The sequence below is a fragment of the Carassius carassius genome, chromosome 4 (genome assembly GCF_963082965.1).
Source record: "Carassius carassius chromosome 4, fCarCar2.1, whole genome shotgun sequence".
Lineage (NCBI taxonomy): Eukaryota > Metazoa > Chordata > Actinopteri > Cypriniformes > Cyprinidae > Carassius > Carassius carassius.
The window spans coordinates 29292219-29313903 of record NC_081758.1 but is presented as its reverse complement, the minus strand read 5'-3'; the positions used below and the strand labels follow the sequence as shown (position 1 = coordinate 29313903).

The window sequence follows — 21685 nt, the reverse complement described above, 5'->3', positions numbered from 1 at the left end:
GGTTATGGTGTAAGACAGGAGGTGTATCTTATAATATTTTAAACAATTGTTCTCAACCAAGAGGCCTTGTCAAACTTCTAAGGGTGCTTAATTAAAATGCGTAATTAAAAAGCTTTAAAAATTAATTTAATCAAATTTATTTAATTAAAATTAATTGAATTAAAATGCTAAATTTTCAACAACTTTTATAAAAATGTAGCTTAATTTTATATTAAGTAAAAAGTGTAAATAAAGTTTAATTAAAACAGTTCGGAAAAACAAGAACAAAAATAACGGTGGTAATATGTTGACACTTTCGGGGGAATGAAAACGACTGCTCACTGAAGCCGGACTTTTATTTTGGTAACGTCCTACCCGGAAGTTTCCTCACGTTGTAGTGGATGCTGGAAAAACACGTGTGGAACATTAGTATGTACATGTATAGTTTATGTTGTGTTTTTACTGTTTAAAAGTGAACATTACTTGCATTTAGCTTGACAAATACATTTCCGGTATTCAACTGAATGATAATGCGCCATGTATCTCATCTTGTGAGTAGTTCAGTGTCTCTGTGACAGTGTAATTTATTACAATTATTTAGCAAGTACACGGCTTGTTTTAATAGGAGTATACAACCCGTTTACTGTCATGGCTGAGGACATGCTGATGCTCAACATCTCCTCTGCTCCCGTGAAGTTTGACAAAAAGACAAACCGAAGACCTCTATCATCAGCAGAGAAATGGACACAGGTGAATAAGTCCTGGACTCGGTGTTGTTGCTGGCATTGTCATTACACACTGATGTACATACAAGTTTCTTTCAGCCTGATTGTGAAGTGTTGTACCGCTTGTGTTGATGTTACAGAAAAAGTGGGAATCAAAGAGGAAGGCTGTCTTCGAGCCCCAGGAGAGCAGCGCCTCCAAACAGAGGAAGATTAATCAAACTGGTCAACAGCACACACACAAGCAAAAGCTGCAAACCCACAGAAGCCCCTCTCAGAGGAGTAATAATAGAGACACCGAGGAGAACGGGGACCAGAGAGAAAAGTCTGCCGCAAAGTCCCAATCAAAGGTGAAAACATTTCCAAAGAAAGCTCCCGAAGAGCATGGAGACCATGGCAGACCATTTATCAAGACATCGTCTCTCTTCAGAAACAACCCAGAGATCCCTGATGTCCTCAGGTACAGTAGATGCAACGCATTTTAGCTTGTGTGAATGTACTCATCTTTCTTAAAATTGACTTTTACGTGCTCTTTTTTTTTTTTTCCAGTCCTGCTGTAAATCAAGTAAAGGAGAAAGTCTTCACCAGCAACACATTTGAAGAACTGAATCTACATCCTCATCTGGTACGAACAAACTTTAATATCACTTAACAAATCTCTCAACTTAAACACTGTGTCTTGTCTTTAGTCTTCTGCCTTACTCTCCTGGTCTAAACCATTTTACAGGTGGCAACGCTCCATAAGGTGTTGAATGTGAACAGTATGACGAGGTACTGTCACTTTATCTTAACTTTTATTGTCCATCTCTTTGCATTTTTCTCATGTTCATCTGTGCTTTCAGCGTCCAGAAAAAAACCATACCAGTGTTGATGTCCGGTAAAGATGCTGTGGTGCGCTCCCAGACTGGATCAGGTGGGATTCCTGGCCTGTTTCGTGTAAATCGAATTTAATAAGATATTGACTGTTCAGACCATTATTTTAATTGCTTACAAAGATTCCGTGTGTAGTAGTTACTCTGAGCTATAAAATATCGAAAATCACCAAAGTGTTTAAGTTAGAAGTTACAAAGAAAGAACAAAAACAGAAATGACTTTAAAAGGTGTGATTATTCATATTATTTTCCTAAATTTTTCCTACAGGAAAAACATTGGCTTATGGAATTCCAGTGGTTCAGTTCTTACAAGCGATGCAGCCTAAAGTGAAGGCAGGTCAACCTACACTCAGCATCAAGACTTTACTGACTGATCACATAGTCATTTTCATTTTATGTTTTACTCTGTTATAGTTGGCTAAAATGAATACATTTGTTTATCTGAAATAGTTAGGCCATTTATTTATTCTCTATGGAGAAATTGGGGTCATTAGCAGTCAGACATTCAACACTGAACATTATAATATAAATTCAAATAAATTGGTAAAATTGAGTCAGAATTGCACCATTACAAGTTTATTTATTTATAGTCATGTGCATCAACTTTTGATGTTTCATCATCAGAGATCAGATGGACCTTTGGCTGTTGTGATTGTGCCGACCAGAGAGGTATTGTATTAAATGATACAAAACAATCATCGTTTTCTGATTTATCTTATACCATATATTTTTCCCCTTACATGTACCCTTTTTTGTTTCCTTCCACATGGATCTGTTTCTGGTTGTCCTTCAGCTTGCCCTGCAGAGCTTTCAGATGTTTCAGAAGCTCCTAAAAGTGAGGATTTGCACTTTTGCTAGATTATTATGCTGTATTGTCATAATTGAACAACTTCATTTTCAATCTTTAAAAGTCACTCACTGTATTTATTCCTTCCAGCCTTTCACCTGGATTGTGCCGGGAGTTCTGATGGGAGGAGAGAAAAGAAAAGCGGAAAAAGCCAGGTTAACAGCACAATAACACAAATTATACATACATCTACTGCAAGAGGTCTGAATTAGATTTCCGGTGTTTAGTCAAATCTAAAATAATTGTATCCTGCGTTACAGAAGCATTAAATGGAAAACTTTTTTTTTTTTACATTTTTACATTTTAATATTTCACATTATTCCTGTTTTTACTGTGGTTTTGATCAAATAAATGCAGCCTTGTTGAGTGTAAGAGACCTCTGTCAGAAACATTAAAATCTTACAGACTCCAAACTTTTAACAGTAGTGTGTAGTTCATTCTGCAGTTTCACTTCAGTCTGCACTGTGTCTTGCTGTGTTTTTCCTTATGTTAGTGCTTGTCTTTGTCTTGATCTCAGACTGAGGAAGGGCATAAATGTCCTGATCTCGACTCCAGGCCGACTGGTGGACCACATAAAGAACACTCTAAGTATTGCTTTCAGTGCTGTGTGCTGGCTCATTCTGGATGAAGCCGACAGGTCAGTGTGTTTGCTGAATTGAAGAAATGACACAATGTGATTTACATTAGGGCTGTGGCTAACAACAAATTTGCTAACCTTTAATTGTTAATTTTATTAATATCTTAATATCCTAATTGGATATTAAACTGCTATTCAAATAAATATGCTTTCTTTTAATCATTAAAATGTTTTTCACTTTTTTTTAAATATGCTATTTTTATCAGCTTTATTTATTAGTTCTTGCTGCCCTATTTTGAAGGTGTCTCCGTATCCCTGTATTTATGATTAGTTTATCCATGCTGTTTTGAAGGACTCTGGATTTGGGCTTTGAGAAAGACCTGACTGTGATTCTGAATGCTTTGAACGCCACTGGACTTGCCAGGCAGAATGTGCTGCTTTCAGCCACACTCACCGAGGGTAAGCTCATCGTCCGCTCACTACCACTGTCCAGAGTCTGTCTGGATTTAAAGTAGAGAGTGGCATAAGCGCTCAGAGGTACAGCACTGGCTTTATTCTAGCAGAAGAAGACTAGGATGAGCTGACAGCTGCTGTCTCTCAGGTCCAGTCTGTCTCTAATTTGCATGACAGAACAGGCTCTTTATCCCAGTGAAGACTGAACGTTTTTGAGCCTAGTATAGCAACTTCCAGTTTTAGACAGTGCTAAGTCACGGACACTTCTTACTCTCACGACATTTTGATCACAAAAGGATTTTGGTGACAATCTATATAGGTGTGCAACCGTTTATGCTGACCCTGTTCTCTTCATGTCCAGGACTGTCCCGATTAGCCAGTATCAGTATGAAGGAGCCTGTGAGTATCCATGTGTCAGAGGGGAGCGAGGACACTGTTGAAGCGTGTCCCCAGGCGGCCCCTCAGGCTCTGTCAGACAGCTACGCGGTGCCTGAGAGGCTGCAGCAGCACGTGGTGGTGGTGCCCAGCAAACTCCACCTGGTCTCTTTGGCTGCCTTTATTCTGGCCAAATGCAAGGTACAGGACACCATATGTTAAAGCCCTGTTATTAACACTCAGTGTATTGTTGTGTTATACTGTAGATCACCTCAAATCATTTCAGTTTGACCTGATGTATCATTGAAATGTTTTATAATCTACCAAATGTGGGAAGAAATAAGATGGAAAGTTTTCTTTTTTCAATATATTTAAAAATGTTTTTTTTTATACCTGTGATGTTTTCAGCAGCCATTGCTTCTGTCACATGATCCTTCAGAAATCCTTTTAATATGCTGATTTGGTGCTCAAGAAACATTATAAATGACTTTGTCACTTTTGATCAATTCCATGCATCTTTGCTGAAGTATTCATTTCTTTCAAAAAATATCTTTCTTACCACAAATATTTGAACAGAAGTACAGTTACCAAAATATGATAACTGATAACCAACAATGTTATTACTGCTAGAACTGTAACAAAGAAACTAGTTTGCTCATGTTACACAGAAGTGCTCACTGGACTTCAGCATTTTATTGTTTTTGTACATAGTTTGAGCAGCGGCAGAAGATTATAGTTTTCATATCCAGCTGTGAGGCTGTGGAGTTCCTGCTTGCTCTCTTCACTGCAGTCCTCTGTGTGAAGCCCAGCGCTGCATCAACCAAACATACCTCTACATCCCTTTACTTCTACAGGCTCCATGGCAACATGAGACAAGAGGTGAGACATTATGTGTCAAGTCCTGTTATAATCATAGTCAAGGTTTTGTTCACAGGATGCACAGAATTTGTTCGTCTGTTTTTGCTGCTGTAGCTTTAACATTCAACTTGATGCATGTAAATTATTTGTTACCAACTGCTTCTATGTTTAATGTATATAAATTTAAAAAAATAATGATTTTGTATTTAAATGCATGGTAAGCTGGTATGCATCTGTCCTATATAGCCTCACTGATGTTTTTCAGTCAGGAATTAAATATTCAGATTTTACCTTAAGGCTAGAATGCACTACACGACTTTTAGAATCTGAACAGATTTTTAAAACCGCAGGCACCATACACCGAATTTGTAAAAAGCTAAAAAAAAAAAGTGGCATCATACGCTACTGAGGACCACACACTACCAGACTTTCAAGCTATTCCAAATATGACAAAGTCACGCTGAAAAATGTGGCTTTTTGCCAGGAGATGCGTGACCAATGATATGTTCTAAAACTGTATCAAAATTGCAAAAATGTTTGATATTCTCTGACTTGATGGAATCATATTCTGTGACCATCATACTCTACATGATTTTCTAAAAAAGTTTGTCAACTCAAATCTGCAGAATGCCTCTGACTTTCAGCAATTAGCGTCGACTCCTCCAGATTGTAAATTGAATCTGGGCTAAGTAAAGTCGTGTGGTGTATTCCAGCCTTGGACTACAACACCAGTTTAAAGGAGCCCATGATTCTGTTCTGCTAAAATGATCATGTCTCTTAAAAGCATCCAGAATCACTAGCAACATATGACACTAGGTTAGACCATCATGGTCTGGTTGACTGGTGGGGTCCACCGTCTCTCGGCCAGCTGGCTTTAAGGAAGCAGCAGCAGTTGGTGCCCTGTGGCAGTGTCGGGGGAACTGCATCCTGCCACTGTCCAGCCTGCACCCTCACCCCCCTCACAAATGGAGCTGCCATGGGTCGCCCATATGGCACTGGAAGGGCAGGGGACTCTGAAGTCTCTCGGTCAGATGTGTGAGAGAGCAGGTCTGAGTGTGGTGCTGGCCTGTAGTGTTATGGATGGGTTTGGTAATGGGACAGCACTGGCTGAGCTCTGAACGTCTCCTCCGATGAGGAGAGCTGCAGGAGAGGGCCAGCTGTTCCACTACACAACAGATTGTGCTCCTTGCAGAAAAAGAGAGAGGAGCTGTCAGACATCCCATCTTCACATGGGCTCTCATCCATGTTTCTGCTTCATCCTTTGTTCTAATATAAATGCAAATACTTATTTTTGCTGGAATATTGTCTCATATAACTTTGTAATTAAAGATTAAGCTTAAGTGTTTCTCTTGTATACCGTGTTTGACCACCTTAGAAACATAACGGCAACTGTTTTGTGAACTTTCAGGAACGCACCGAAGCCTTCCAGGAGTTCTCACAGTGTAAAACTGGCATTCTGCTGTGCACGGTAAGTCATTCAGGTTTACACCATTTGTATGGTAACTGACCCTGAATGCAGTCTAAATATATATGTTAAAATATAATATGTATAAAAATGTAATTTAATATTGGATATAATTAAATATTAGCTTTTTATAAATTTGTGAACTTTCTTTGGGAAACTCTTAAAATCTAAGGGTTCCTAATTAAAAAAAATAATTTGTTAATTGACTCTTAAATGCATTGATTGATCTAATGATGTCCGTTGATACAAAAGTGTTATGGACAGGTGTGTGCGTCCCCTTCCTCCTCCCCCTTTTCTTCTATCTTGTCACTCTGCAGAAGGGCTCCTGGAGTGAATGAGTGCTTTTATTCCTGTTGACAGCCTGGCATTGCATTGTGTTGGTCTCCATATGTACCAGCTCCAGACGCCTCAACTCAGGGTTTAGGCTAGTTGAGGTTGAGCTGGAGGGTTAAGATTGAAAATTGTCTAAATGCACTTTTTTTTTTTTTATAATAGTGTGGCATAGTGGTGAAAGCTCAGGGCTGGTGCTATCCATAAGGAAGCAGATTCAGTCCCACAAGGAGGGAGCCATGAATATCATTGTTGCTCCAAGAGCATAATAGCATAGTGTGGCAGTGGATTTTTAAAATAAGGCAATATAGTACATTTAGTATAGTGAATCAGGTTAATCAGGGACATTGTTTGCTCTTGTCAGACCAACAAATAAGCAGTGTTGGGGAGTAACTAGTTACATGTAACGGCGTTACGTAATTTAATTACAAAATTATTGTAACCGTAATTAGTTAGTTACTACAAAAAAATGAGTAATTAAATTACAGTTACTTATGAAATTTTTAACGATTACAAAGGTGATTACATTTGAATATTTACACACATCCACATACAGATTTAACTGATTTCTTTCCCAAATTGCACTGACTATTCTGAGACATACATCCTAATAATTTCCGGGATGCGGAAACACAGTCTGGTTCGTAGAATCCAGTCATAAAAACGGAATGCCTAACGCGGACGCAATATGCCACATTTTGGATGACTATCAAAAGTAGGTCAGTACACTTGAATCAAAACATGACATCGACTAGTGTCTGTAAATATTAAGCACAAAAAATGCAATAGCCTATATAACTTGCACATTCTGCGTGTCTGTGGAAATCAGGCGCGGACTGGACACCGGGAGAACCGGGACAATTCCCGGTGGCCTGGCAGCCGATTTTGCCCCACTATTTAATATCATTATTGTATAATTGCCTGCCGAATGTACTAAAATCATTTGCGAATCCGCCATTTGATAATTAAATCTCTAATAAGTCATGAAGTGTTAGTCATGACTCGCGCGCTCTCCGCGCCTCCGCCAAACGGTTTGGATCAGACTCAGAGTAATCAATGCGAGAGAGAGAGAGAGAGAGAGAGAGAGAGAGAGAGAGAGAATAGAGTGGACTGTGGAAGCGCACAGCTGGAGCAGAGAAGCAGAACTACTGTTCAGGGTTTTAGGTCAGTATCATCTGTAAAGATGTTTTTTGTCTTTGTTTTTTTAATCAAGCAGCAGCACGTTGCTCATCAGTCATCACTCAAAATACTATATAAAGGACATCATTATTATCAGTTGTAATGTTACAGTAGTAATTTAGCTGAAAAAAAAATCCGATTTTTTTATAGGTTAAGGGGGAGCTACGACAGACAACAACACAACCCTTACGAAAATTAACATTTTAATATTTAACTATAAATCCAGAGAAAATGATTACTATTGTTTAAATGTGGTAACCAAAAATGTAAAATTATTTTACAAATGTATTTATTTAAAAATAAATACAAATCCATTTGCAAAAAAAAAAAAAACAAGGTTATTTTACTTTTATATAGGCTAATAAAAGCATGGTAATTTTTTGTAAGGGAAAAACATGACTCGTGTACAGTATTAGGATTTTTCTATAAAGATATTGTATTGTAGAGTATTGTATTGTAAAGTATAGTTTTGTTCAATCTTGAGTATTAAAGTCATGAGAGAGATGGATAACAGGGCAAAATAAAGAGACTGAAGAGAAAAAATGGAAGTGAAGGTGCAGTTCAGGAGAGAACTTTTAATTATTTTGCATGTCCCCAAATTAAAGATTTAAACCTTTTTTATGTCAGGTCCATACAAAAAAATAGTTTTGTCCATGAACTGGTTTGTATGAGTTTGAATTTTCCAGTCTGAATTTTTTTCCCAGTCTGCCCCTCCTGTAAATTAATGGCAAAGACATGGTTTCATTTACTACACATAGGCCTACTGAAGCTTGCAGTGTTTTCAAACTCTGCTGCCTCAATATAGGAGTACACGAGCACATAAATATAATTTCTAGAACTGCTCTGTGTCACTTCATGTGCATTTTACTTATTTTGAGAAAACTATCATCATATACAGAGACAGCGGTTTCAAAAAATCACCAATGTTTCAGGAGTTTATTACACAGAATACATCACATGCTTATTAGATAACTGTATTTAAGTTGATGTATATGTTTTCATTTATTATTCTTTAATTTTCACAAATTTAGAAAAGTAATCAAAAAGTACTCAAAAGTAATTAGTTACATTACTTTAATAAAGTAATTGAAAAGGTTACACTACTATTACATTTTAAACAGGGTAACTTGTAATCTGTAACCTATAACATTTCCAAAGTAACCTTCCCAACACTGCAAATAAGATCCCAGTGTCATGACAAACCAAGCTAGAATATAACTGAATATTATGGAGCAAGAATGAGCCAACTTGATCACAATTAGGGATGGGATGGTATGAAAATTTAATATCACGATTATAGTGACTAAAATTATCACGATTATCAATATTATCACGGTTTTGTTGAAACGAGATAAGTGTTCAAAAATAGTTGATGCTCACACTGAAAACATTTCAGCAAGTTTTATATTTAATAATCAACAAACAACTAATAAAACAAGCAACTCTATGCACTTAACTTAAAGAAAGATTAAATTCTGTGGCATTTCCTTCCTTACAATGAAAAGTGTAGAAGCATAGAAAAGCATAGAAAAGTCACTGACTTTCGCCATTCCTTCTCGGAAAAAAACAAAAAAACATTGTGCGCTGCGCTTGCGTCAGACTGTTGCTGGCTGGACATGATTTAATAGCGAGTTATTAAAACCGCGATAATCAAACACGGTTTTAATGATAATTCATTTTTAAACGATATTACTAACCTTCAGCACATTTTATTACGGTTATCGATAAAACCGGTTATCGTCCCATCCCTAATCACAATTAAGTGAATTTTCTTACTCCATCACAATCTTAATTATATATCATTGTAGAAATTCTTAGTATTTTAAATCTCAAAAATGTAAATATTTTGTCCTATTTATTTTATTTAAATATATATATATATATATAATGTTTTTTTGTTTTTCCCTAGGATGTGGCTGCACGTGGATTGGATCTGCCTCAGGTTACATGGATTGTTCAGGTTAGATTTCTTTCTGTGTAAAACTCATAACTCTTAAAATTCTAGTATTATTTTTCAATGAATATCATCTTTCTGTTGCAGTATAACCCTCCTGTTTCCGCTGCGGAGTACGTTCACCGTGTGGGCCGCACGGCACGAATTGGAGCTCAGGGCAGCAGCCTGCTCTTCCTCACCCCCTCTGAGACTGCTTTTGTGGATGTGCTGGCCAACCACAACATCAGGTGTGCTGACTGACATCTCATCTATATCACATTTACTTATCATTCCAGTGAACTCCCACGCAGCAGTAGGGGACTGTGGGGCAGGTCCTGTCTGATGTGTGGATGAAGTCCAGTCCATGACATTGTGATTAAAGATGGTCAAACTGCTCTTGTCTCTGTTCCAAAGCTCACAATATAATAGTCAAGAGCTGGACTAATGATTCTGTTACAGGCTTCCAAGTGCAGAGAGAAAACACACTCGCAGTCTCTCTGCATGAGAGCAGAATTTGTTCTGCTGGCACAAGGATTATGATATTTGGCTCACGTTACAGTTTACAGTACTAAAGGATGATCAAAAGGAGTTTGATAGGGTTAGCAGGGCTCTGTGTTGATCTAAACTATCTAACCCAGACAACTGACAGTCTGGAAAAAAGTTATTTTTTCCCATTGATTAATATATCTGTTTATTATATCCATCTACACTTCTTGGCTCTCTCAGTTTGTCCGAGATGAAGATGGAGGACATCTTGGCCACTCTGATGAAGGACGAGCGTTTTAAAGGCAGAGGCAAATGGGACAGTAAGGTAACTTCTGACGTCAAAGCCTCGAAAACAGTCACTCTGACCCAACGAGTCAATGCTGACTTGTTTGACTGTGCATAACTGTTATAACTTTCCTGTCTTGTTTGAAGAATTGATGTGGTTGAAAATGCAGGTCTAGAGAACAGCTGTGGGAGAAGAATGGCTTTCTCTTCATCTTCTTTTCCCCCCTCCCTCTCAACAATGAGAGCCGCCTGACAACAATGGGCAAATGTTTCTGCCAGCGCTCAGTCAGTCCTAATCCTGATTTAATGTCCTTTTCCCTCCCAGCACCAATCGGCTGGTTGTAATCCTCACCCGTGCCTCCCCCCTTGTTAGCAGCCTCATTTGAGGGTCAAAGGTCATTGATGGGGAGGGGAGGTGTCATTAGTGTGTATAACCAATGATGTTTATGTGATGCATTTGTTTTTTTATTGGCTTTTATTATAATAAAATGTGATTTTTCACATAATTGCTGAAATGTAATGCATTCACTTTGCTCTCATTTTTGTGTATCTTTGATGTGTGTGTCTCTTTGTACACGACTGTGCAGAGATCAGCTACGGCTTTTGAGCAGGAGGTGCGAGAGAGAGCCACTGTTTTACAGACTGACTTTGAGAATTATGTTCATGCCAATAACGAGCGTCTGCAAACAGCGAAGAGCGGTAAGCCAGAAAATGAATTGTCATTTAGGGTAACCATGTTAAACTGATGTTTTGTTTTAGACTTTTGCAGCCCAACTACTTTTTCATTACATAGGAGAAATGTAACTAAATATAGATATTTTTAACATTTTTACAATGATTTAACCTCTAAATCATAATTTTGTTATTTACATTGCTGTTGCAGTTGTGACTGTTTGTAATCAATAAAATATTTTCATAAATACAACAACAATAAAGCATTAAGTGTAAATTATGATTTAAAATCAGTCCTTTATTGCCAGTGAAACCCCTAAAGTGCTTGGAAATGTCTACTATCTAAGCTATACATATTTTTTTTGGCCCTGTAGCACTGCAGTCTTTCCTGAGAGCATACACCACATACCCCTCCAGTCTGAAACACATCTTCCACATCCGTAGCCTGCACCTGGGCCACGCTGCTAAGAGCTTTGGCCTGAGGGACGCACCCCAGGGCCTGGGAAGCTCTATAACCACCAATCCTGCCAACAGCAAAGACTCCAAAAAGGGCAAAGACAAAGCCAAAAGGTACTGCAAGTTTTAGAAGTTGAACCGTAATTTATGAATCTGTCAAACAGTTTGCGTTGCCAGAAAATATGTTCTAGTTCTGCTTTTAGATAAATTTAGCCATTTTCTGTTTGATTATATATTTTTCTTTGTGGCTTCTTTAACTTTTTCAGGGTTTTTTTTAGTGTTCTGTTTAATTCAATGTCATGTACACCACCATTTAAAAGTTTGAGGTCAGTAAAAAAAAAGAGAGAAATTAAGTTAATTTTTTTTTTCAGCAAGGATGCATTACAGAAAATTTATAGTAAAGGCATTTTAGGTAGTGTATCCCAGAATAAGTAAGGCAGTGATGAGTATATTATAACCAAAAGTGCATGATTATATATTAAACATTATACATTGTTTGACTAAACTGTCATACCAACTTTTAGTAATTGATACCTATAAATTTGATTCTCTATATAAGTTTTAACAAATTATACTATTAATTACTAACAAGAGTTAATTAAAACAATTAATTAATGAAAACTTTTAGGCCTGGTTTCATAGACAGAGCTTAGAACAAACCAGGATTAGGCCATAGTTCAATTAGGACATTTAAGTAATTTTGATTAAACGTGCCTTTGAAAACACATTACTGGTGTGTAGGATCTTAAGATCAGTCGGAGCAAGTTTCTTTCAGTTGAACCAGCTCAGACTTACATTTCAGTCTGGGACTAGGTTTAAGCCTTGTTTGTGAAACCAGGGGTTAGTCTTCAAGAGTATTCTATTAAGCAAACATTGCTTCAGGTTTACAAGTAATTTAAACCTGTTTAACAGCCACTGCAAAATCAGACTGAGTCTGTAGACTCAGTACTACGTGTGCTGTAGAAAGAATAGGAATAGTTCCATTTTTTTTTTATTTTAGTATCGACTAGGTACCAGAGAACCAGTACTCTTTCCATTTCTTAGCAAGACTATAAATCTTGTGTTTAGCAAAACACAGCTTATGTGAAACCACCAAAATCCTTTCTGGTGCAAGATGCATCCACTTATCACTTCTTGCAGAAAAAGGAAAAGAAATGACTTCGAGTTGTGTTAGAAGACGTTCCGTTACTGTAACTGTCCTGTCACAGCTGCCCTGAAAATTGCCAGCAGGGCTGCGCTGGAGAAAAGCCCACAGCTCACACACACTCTTGGCAGCTGTGAGTCTTTCAATGTAGCAGAGCTTTACAAGGTCAAGGAGGACTAGTCAAGTCCAGCTTTTACCAGCTGCGAGTTTTACCTTTCACCTCTGACACACTCACCCCTCTTGTTTTCCCTCGCCTTCCTTTAAGGTGTGATGCAGTAGCAGCATTATTCACAAAGTATGTATTCTTGTTCCAATAACTGGTTTACTAAATCTGATAGGAGTCTTTGGTGTAAGTAGGCATAATTTGGATGGTGATGATTGATTATGTACTGATGATATGGCCAGTACATCGCAGTATGGTTGTTAGGCCACTAACCACTGCTTGACACTGTATGGTTATTAGTGGTCATTTCCCACAGGATTGAATGTGACACTGTAAGCATAGGGTCTGGTTAGCAAAGGTCATGTCCAGACTAGCCCTCAAGCATGGATGTGTTGGTGTAGGCCTTCCTTTGTGTGGTCAGATTCTCCACAGGACACCTAATTAAACTGAGCCAGAGCCAAAAACCATCCTGAACATCATGACTGTCACACAGTGAAAAGCTTTATCTAAATACGTGTGCATTTTTGTTTAAATAAGGAATATTGACATATGGGCCTCTCCTGTAGTGTTCAGCATGTGTTTCATAGCTGACCCGCACACGCAGTGATCACAGTTCTCTTGTCAGACCAGAACCGTCATTTGAATATTTCTGTTATTGTGCGTGTATTCTGTTGTATTTTACTTCACTCTCTTTCATCTAACCCTCAGTTCTTCAGTGTGCCTTTTGAGGTAAAGGCTCAAAAGCCTCTGTGTGTTATCTCTTTTCTGTAAAGGGGGTGTCGGGTACAGTTTGGTAAAATCTGATGTTAAGGTTGTTTAACTCAAGGTTAGTGACACATAAAATTTAATTGAGGCACGTTGTTTTATTTCAGAGTAATAAAACAGACGCCCAACACTCGTTCTTTACAGAAGATCTTATTCCATTTTGGAAGGGCACTGTGTTCTCAAACTTGCTACTTTCATTATGGAGTGCTTTATATGTAAAATTATAAGCGTGAAGTCCTGTCATGACTTTAAATGTGACAAAATCTAAAAGTGTGACCATAATTTAAAAGAGATCGTCAGGACTGCGTTTCATGAAAGGTTTCTATTCTATATGTATTCTATTCTATTCTATATGTATATATATATATATATATATATATATATATATATATATATATATGGGTGTGTGTCTGTGTGTAATAATATATAATTATAATTTTGTTTTTTTACTTGCGGTCAGTCTGTTTATTGGCATTGTTCATATGGTAATGTTTAATTGTGTACCCACTAATCAGTAATAGTCATCTTGTCGTAGCAATAAAAAGCAGTGACTGAAAACATAACCATCTTTATCAGGTGATTTTGTAATTTGTCAACTTTAAAAAAAAAAGTTATTTGGCTTTAATTAGAAGCCAGAGGCTGCCTCAATTTTTGTTAATTTTTTTGAAGCCCTGCTCATTCCATCTACTTTTATGATTTCAGTATTTTATATTAATTCGTTTTATGGCTTCATTTGTAAATGTACACTTCTTTATGGTAGTGTTGAGTTTTGACTTGTGCCATGCTGGCTCAGACACTGTAGGGAGAAGCATGTGTCTAACCACTAGTAATTGGCAGGGTGACCGGCAGAAGGACCTGTGAATGAAACCCATGGAGCGGGACAATAGGTCAGTCCCCAAGGAGCTGCCCCTAGAGCAGCCATAACACACTCACACTCTCTCTCCGCTGCCCAGACAACAGACAACAGCCGTAATGAACTTATCAGCCATCAAAGCTGACAGCTGACATCTTTATTTTCCAGCCATCACTCTCTTTAGAATATTCTTGCTGCACTATGCCGATACTTAACTGGTCAGTGCTTTGGCCCTATTAACATTTACTATTCCCAGCCTAATTGTGTGTGTGACATTGCTGTGTTGTGCTGTGCTGTCTTACGGACTCAGTCAAGTCTAGCCGTCGTGTCAGGAGAGACTTCATTACAGCCGGCTGTGGTGTACACCGTCCATGTCCATACAAGATTTCTGTAATGAGCAGATCACACCAATAAAACACACACACACACACACTTATGGACACGCGACTCGACAACAAAGACCTCTGGTACACGGGAGAGAGGCCCTTACAGGCAACCAAAAATACACAGACACACACATTCCAGTACCTTTGAGAGTTTCTTGCATGTTGTATTAATATTTTATTGTTCATATATTTTATTTGATCATATAATTTAAATTAATATGGAGTGTATATAGACACTTATGCTTATCAAGGCTGCATTTATTTAATCTAAAATAGTCAAATCTAATATTGTGAAATATTATTAATGTACAATAATTATATAATAATTATTTAATAATAATAATAATTGTTTTAATATTTTAAAATGCAAGTTATTCCTGCAATGGCCAAGCTGAATTTTCAGCGGTCATTACTCCAGTCTGTAGTTTCACCCTTCAGAAACCATTCTAATATGATGATTTGGTGCATAGGAAACATTTCTTGTCATCATCAATATTGAAAATCGTTGTGCTGCTTTATAGTTTTGTGGAAACCATAATCTTTATGAACTGTTTTTTTTTCATAAATGAGTGGAAAACTCATGGACAAATCACAGAGATTCATTAGTAGAAATTATGGGGACCTTGTGTCTCTCTCTGGACGTCCCACAGTATGTTTTGTGTTGTTCTTTGGTCCGTCTTTCTAGTCTAGCTGTTAAAGCTAAATAGTTTTGGGAGAGTTAGTTATGCCATTGTGCCCAGGTTTCATTCTATTTTGTAGCTCTGCTTGTAGATCTATCTCTATACAATCTTTACTTCCAAAGAGAACTTTGGTTTTAACGCTGACCCAGCTGATGGTCCACTTCTGCTGAGGCATATATTATATTTATGACACGTCTCTTAGTATGTGTGAATATGGTGACATTCTATACTGTATATAATATAAACACACCTTTGCTCTGTATACATGCTTCATATCGCCTGTAGGGGTCCCTGTAGAGAGCTCTGGGACCAAAAGAACAATAACTGCTATCTCATAGCTGCTCTAAGCCCTGGGGGTAGAGTCTGTCCTGTGTCACCATGAGGTAGGTGTGTGTGTGTTGGATCCTAAAGCAGCCCCACGGGGACAAAGCGCTGATTCATTCTCCAGAGTTATTGATTAGATAAACATTCACTAGTTTTACATCAGGCCCCCGCTGCTGTCTACAAGCCTTTTATTGACGACAGTGGGAAATTTGTTTAGCTGGTCTCAAGCTAGCCAGCCTACCTTGACAGGATAAATCTCAGATTCATGCTTTGGGATGCTTTTGAAACACTCAGAGCAATTCACACAGTTCCTGTTAATCATTGTAGTTAATAGATTTATATCTGACCTTTTTTTCTTTATTCTGTATCAGTTTTGGCTTTTTAAATACACATAAGAGAGAATTGTTTTTTTGTTTTTTTTTTATGTTTTTCAGGCCTCCCAAGAAACTCACAGCGAAGGAGCGTGTGTCAAACCTAATGCGCTCTGAATATCTCAGTGGGATAGACGGAGAATCCAAGTCTAAGAAGAAGAGGAAAAAGAATAAAGGTCAAGTCGAGGAAGAGCAATCTACTGGGGAGGGGAGGACTTCGTAGAGATCGGAGACTCTTTGTGGCTGAGATGTGCTGAGTTGGGTGTCCTTTGCAGCCAGGTGGATTCTCAGATTGAACACTCAGGTGTTTTTTATACAGTGACTTTTTTTTTACCTGAGACAAAGCACGAATTGTCAGCAGCGTGGTCCGAAAATCTGCTTTTACCATCTGCATAAAAAAAGCTTTGATACAGATGGTAAAATAAGCGTATTAGTTAAGTGCATAAGGAATGTTTTATCGCTTACAATTGTCACTGTTGATCTATGAATTCATAATCATAAATGTGGGGCCAGAAATATGACTATTTAAGCAATGTGATTTACAGGAAAGCAAGCAGTTTCATCAAAATGTTGTAAAACACTCACTAAATTTTATATTAAAGTGGGTTGTATTTAATAGGTGTTTGTTTCATTTAATCTGAATTTGGGATCTCCACAGGATATAATCAGAACGTTATTCAGAGTCACTGGCGACCAAACCTAGCATGCCTTTCGTGTTGTTCACACGGTTATGAGAACACCGCTTAAAAATAATCTTTGTTAAAGGCTTTTTAGCTCATTTCCCTGGCTTGAATTTCGGCTTGGTCAGGTAAATAGGGGTGGATATGTATGGAGGCTTACGCTGAGCAGCTGTCCAAGCGTCGAGTCTGACTCGCGCGGTCACCAGCTGCTGTCTTTTGGCCGAGTCTTCGCTGCGAGCCCTAAAAGAAATTTGACCGGAATATTGCTTTTCACGGTCGCTTTATTACAGCGAAAGCTGCTTGTAAAAAATGTATTGGTCTGTAATTATGAAACCATTTATGATTGGTCAATTAAACCCACACAACAAACCACTAACCCAGATAGGCTCGTTTCGGTGCTGGGCTTCTCTGCACGAAGATCTAGTGAAGAGAACTCACAAAATGTTCCATTGTCGATAATGTAATTTTTTTTTATTTAGTGAGTGTACAGCGTTCAGGGGCTGATGGTTTAATTGAAGCCAGTTGAAGGTGTAATGCAGTTATGCAAATTAGTTTGTGTGTGTAAAAACTTTTTTTGCTCATTTTAAAGCCCATGTATTGCACCATATATTTACAACCATTATACAAAAATTTTTGACCAAGAGAATATGGGAGAATAAAGTACTTTGTGACCGTCATATGTGACATTCACATTCTTTATTCAGAAATTATTTTGGCTTCTGTTGAACCGGCTTGTAAACTACCCGTAAACACAACACAATTTCCACAAAAACGGATTAATTGTCTGAACAGGTTGTATTGCATTAATCATTTTTGCGCTGAACTGTGCATTTCATTAGAAAAACTGTTTTTGTTATTATAGTATTATTTTGCTCAGCGTTACCATCACAATAATCGGTGACAAATTACATTTGTTGGAATTACATTTGTTAATTATCATAAGGCTATTGGTGTTGTTTTAGTTTTATTATTTTTGTTCTTAAAAATGCATTTTTTATAATTAGGCCTACGTAGACAAAAATCCACAATATTGCATTCGGTTAAACTGAATTATTTTTTTAGACTGTTTATTTTGGTTTGCTTGTGTCATAATTTTGTGCAAATAAACCACGCCATTTCTTAGGGGAAGAGCACCTTCTTTCAGAAAACAGTAAGGAAGTTCATGAGGTGATGGAATCTCATCAAATAATTTTCTGACAACTTCTACCGGGCGTTAGAGTTTAATAAATATTTAGCATTCACCTTTTGGTCAGAGTCATTTGGAAAGTCTATTATTGCGCGTTTATATTTTCAGCATATTGTCCAAGCGTAACCCTGTCGTTCCTGAGGTTGGAGGTTTTTGTCAGGTTAGATGATGATCAGTTCATCGCGGCGTGTGTCGCGGTATCACTCCCGGGAGAGCTGCTGGATCTCCGCTGCCCTGAAGACCGTGCAGGAGGATCCTCGAGACCAGAGGCCGCTGAACCGGTGGAGGAGGCGCCGACGGCCCTCTGTACAGATACAACCCTGCTCCCGGGTCGAGGTTAGACATCAGACTTTGGGGGTAAAAATAGGGTGATGGGAACATTCTCTGTAGAGCGGAGTAATTCCCTGCTTCTGCGAGGAGCTCCAGTCCAACCGCTGTCTGCCGTTTCCACTTCGTTCTGTTTGGAAACAAAAACGTGGGGCCTCATTAACTTACAATATAATTTTAAAGTTTTTATATCTACATATTCTCATTAAATGGCTGACATTATTAAAAACGTTCCCGTAGTTTAGCATGATATTTAGGCTACTGGTGGTGGTGTTGTTAATTAAATACAGATTTTATTATTTATCTTGTCATCAAATAACGTGCGTGAAGCCATTTTTCCTTTCATTTTCTTTTTTTTTTTCGTCTTTTTTGGCATGTGACACTAACCCATAAAACAAAGGCGACCACTTTAGGTGTGTCAATGTCTTTAAGTTTTTAGGTTTTATTTATTTATGCATAATTTGACATTTTTATGAAAAGGAACGTTTTGTTCAGGTCAAGTAAAGCAACACCTCGTGATTTGAAAGTGTTTTAGAATTCAAGGTGCAAGAAGAATATTTAGTAGGATACTTTTTTCTTCTTTGTAGGAAGGGGTGTAAATTATTTTTAAAAATGCTTTAAAGCAACATGGATAAAATTACAAATAGGCCTAGTTGCTTTTTCCAACATCGCCTTAATGCAATCAGATCTATGAATATTATTAATAATAAATAAACAAACAAACTGTAAACAAATATTTGGCGCTAAATGGAAAGTTTTTGGTCGTCGAGGATGAATCTGTGTGATATCCAGAACACTCACCCGTCAAATTGTCACTCAGCAAAGAGCCATTTCAGATAAATAATTAATAATTTTGGCAATTGTTTAATTACTACGCGGAAGCTAAATTATTGATACACGATGCAGTAATTTATAATTTATGACAATGTGTTGAACTCGTGGTGTGCGAGGTTGTAGCCTACACAACTTTTTCCCGTTGTGGTTTCATTTTTTTTTTTTTTTGACAGCATGATACAGCACAAAACTGATACAATTAATTTTTGACAGCATAATACTGATATGATTAAAATTGTATAAATATAAAACCTGATTTTATTTAAAACCTTTAAATTTAACCCCCCTTTCAAGTGGTTCGGCCCACATAATGGCTGCTAGTCAACTGCATCTTTGTCAGCGTGCAGAAGTGTGTGAGGTTTCACAAGATGTTTGTATTCACCTGCGGTTTTGGTACCATGTTTTGACCTGTGTGTCGGTGAGGTTGAGAGACGCTGCCAGCTCCATCCTGTCCTGCACGCTCAGGTACTTCTGACGCTCGAAGCTGCGCTCGAGCTGCGCGAGCTGCTGATCAGAGAACGCAGTGCGCGCTTTACGAGGCTTCTTCAGCCGGGAGCTGGGACTGTCTCTGCTGGTGGAGATTTCTCGATCAGCTTCGTCTTTCACTGAAAACCCAATGCACATATTTACATCATAAACATTTGCCATTTGGACAGAATTGCCATTTAAGACTAGAGCTCACTCACGTTTGTTATATTGCCTATTTCACATTAGAAAATTCTGATATTTTCATTAGGCTATTTAAAATTTAGACAGGCGTTTAAACAGCACTTAACAGATTTTGCTAATATTATTTTGCTACCATTATATCCTTCTGAATAAATGACTACCAAAACAGATGTTATTTCTTATTTAAATACGGTTTCGATTGCAAATAAATGTAACGATTAATTGCATTGAACTGTTGTAAGAACGAAGTGGAAACAAAACGACAATATGATCATAAAAATATAAATAATTTGAAAATGCTGTAGGCTATTCGCAGCCTACTTATTTTGTGATCTCTTAAAACCTCCGTTTTCAGCCTAATTTCTAATTTTAGATATTTTTAAAACAAAAATATAAATTACATTTTTAGATTTATCTTTACTTTGTAAGTTTTACCTTATTTCTTGGGAATGTAAAACTGCCTAAGGGCGTGTGACCATTGTAATTTAAATCTTAATTTAAAATAATAATAAATAATTTAACTGTTTGCATTGCGTTTTTTTTTCAAGATGTGTTTATAAAAACAAGCTTAGTGTGTCTCACCCCTGTATTCACTGTCCGAGGACGAATTGCTGTGAAGTTTGTCCATACAGTCTTCAGCATCTTGTGCTGACTGTCCAGTGCTGGAATAAGGAGCACAGGCTGCCAGGGGTTTGCAGTCCGCTAGTATGTCTCTGATCAAGAACGAGGACGTGACTGTTCGCGGCTGCTGGGATAATTGTAAAGGAGAGTCCAGTCCGAGAGCTCGAGCGTGTCTTTGCACCGCGTCTTCCACCGAAGTCCGTCTCGGGGAGGGAGGCGACGAACAGCCGCTGTCCAGGTCCGACCGCGGGCTCAACTCCGCTGGAGACCTGCACCCCACCTTCGACATACACGGACTGCTCGGTCTGTGAGAGAGTAAAGACTCGATCCCAAAGCTCGACCCGTTTGATACTTCCATTGCGAGACAGATCGATATCAAATGTGCATTTGTCCTTTCTGACACTGGTTTTGGTGATACAACGAAAATGTGTAGATTCAAAACAGTAAAATTAAATGATAATTATGGCCATTAAAAAAGAAACAAAAGTGTGCCAAACTCTTTGTAATCCTGTCCCAGGGGAAAAAAAGGTCCACTTTTTTAATTTAAGCGATTTTTACCAGATTCTCCTGTTGTTGAATGCATGTCAGTTTTGTTGAATTTGTCCTCGTGCAGTCCCTCAAAAACGATTCCGTAAAATGCACCGGTCAGTTTCAGCACCAAGGACAGGTACAACTAGGCTACATAAGAACGGCACTGTCAGCACTCATTATAAAACTATTCACCAGCTTGAAAACATGTCTGGCTTTCTAGAGACACAACTACAACCATACTTAGCCCCAAATCCTCTGACCTAAACCCGATGCTGATGTGTACAATTCTCGTCTAGGTCTGCGAGGACTAAACCTGTGTAACAGTATAAACACAGGCAGTGATCTCCACGACCTGAAAATGACACCCTCCAGGAAACGGCCAATACCGGAGGAGGAACAAGCTTTAAAAGGTGTCGATTCCGCGTTTGTCCCGAGCGCTATACGTCGTTATTGGTTAAAAGGTGTTTTTGGGGGGTGATGATCACGTATGTGTTATGGGAGGGGGAGAAACATAGTCAACCCTCCCTCTTTTCTTCTATATAAAAAGCAGGCACATATTACGTGACATCTGGATCCAGCACTAGGTGCCGGATTTTACATTTACCACTTCACCACTATTTCCTTTTTTCCTCTTTCAGAGTAACCTCTAAACCGCAGGGTTT

At 38.1% G+C, this 21685-nt stretch overlaps 2 protein-coding genes across 3 annotated transcripts; one reads left to right on the top strand and one right to left on the bottom strand.

The window, feature by feature from the left end:
• Nucleotides 1-373: 373 nt before the first annotated feature.
• Nucleotides 374-16791, top strand: LOC132139707 (probable ATP-dependent RNA helicase DDX31). Of its 2 annotated transcripts, XM_059548272.1 has the most exons (21): nt 403-472; nt 556-729; nt 845-1161; nt 1251-1326; nt 1429-1472; nt 1544-1614; nt 1842-1906; nt 2198-2242; nt 2367-2408; nt 2511-2575; nt 2938-3057; nt 3350-3456; nt 3812-4026; nt 4537-4704; nt 6092-6151; nt 9567-9617; nt 9699-9838; nt 10317-10401; nt 10949-11060; nt 11408-11603; nt 16239-16791. In XM_059548272.1, the coding sequence occupies exons 2-21, from the start codon at nt 628-630 to the stop codon at nt 16396-16398; spliced, it is 2241 nt and encodes a 746-aa protein (XP_059404255.1). In that variant the 5' UTR covers nt 403-472; nt 556-627; the 3' UTR covers nt 16399-16791. The 2 variants fall into 2 exon arrangements, with proteins under 2 accessions (XP_059404254.1, XP_059404255.1); XM_059548271.1 differs by having other exon boundaries at nt 374-729.
• Nucleotides 16792-17905: 1114 nt separating this feature from the next.
• On the bottom strand, nt 17906-20964 carry LOC132130906 (barH-like 1 homeobox protein). Its single transcript, XM_059542776.1, has 3 exons — nt 20454-20964; nt 19585-19807; nt 17906-18498 (listed from the first exon to the last, which is right to left on the bottom strand). The coding sequence occupies exons 1-3, from the start codon at nt 20848-20850 to the stop codon at nt 18219-18221; spliced, it is 900 nt and encodes a 299-aa protein (XP_059398759.1). The 5' UTR covers nt 20851-20964; the 3' UTR covers nt 17906-18218.
• Between the last annotated feature and the right edge of the window lie 721 nt (nt 20965-21685).

Excerpts from the sequence above, each read along its gene's own strand:
- LOC132130906 (XM_059542776.1), bottom strand. The coding sequence starts at position 20,850 with ATGGAAGTATCAAACGGGTCGAGCTTTGGGATCGAGTCTTTACTCTCT. Across the intron at positions 19,808-20,453 it reads CTCGGACAGTGAATACAGGG|TGAAAGACGAAGCTGATCGA; the intron begins GTGAGACACACT and ends TTGGGTTTTCAG. Across the intron at positions 18,499-19,584 it reads ACATGGTACCAAAACCGCAG|AACGAAGTGGAAACGGCAGA; the intron begins GTGAATACAAAC and ends GTTTCCAAACAG.
- LOC132139707 (XM_059548271.1), top strand. The coding sequence starts at position 628 with ATGGCTGAGGACATGCTGATGCTCAACATCTCCTCTGCTCCCGTGAAG. Across the intron at positions 1,327-1,428 it reads TGAATCTACATCCTCATCTG|GTGGCAACGCTCCATAAGGT; the intron begins GTACGAACAAAC and ends ACCATTTTACAG. Across the intron at positions 2,243-2,366 it reads TGATTGTGCCGACCAGAGAG|CTTGCCCTGCAGAGCTTTCA; the intron begins GTATTGTATTAA and ends GTTGTCCTTCAG.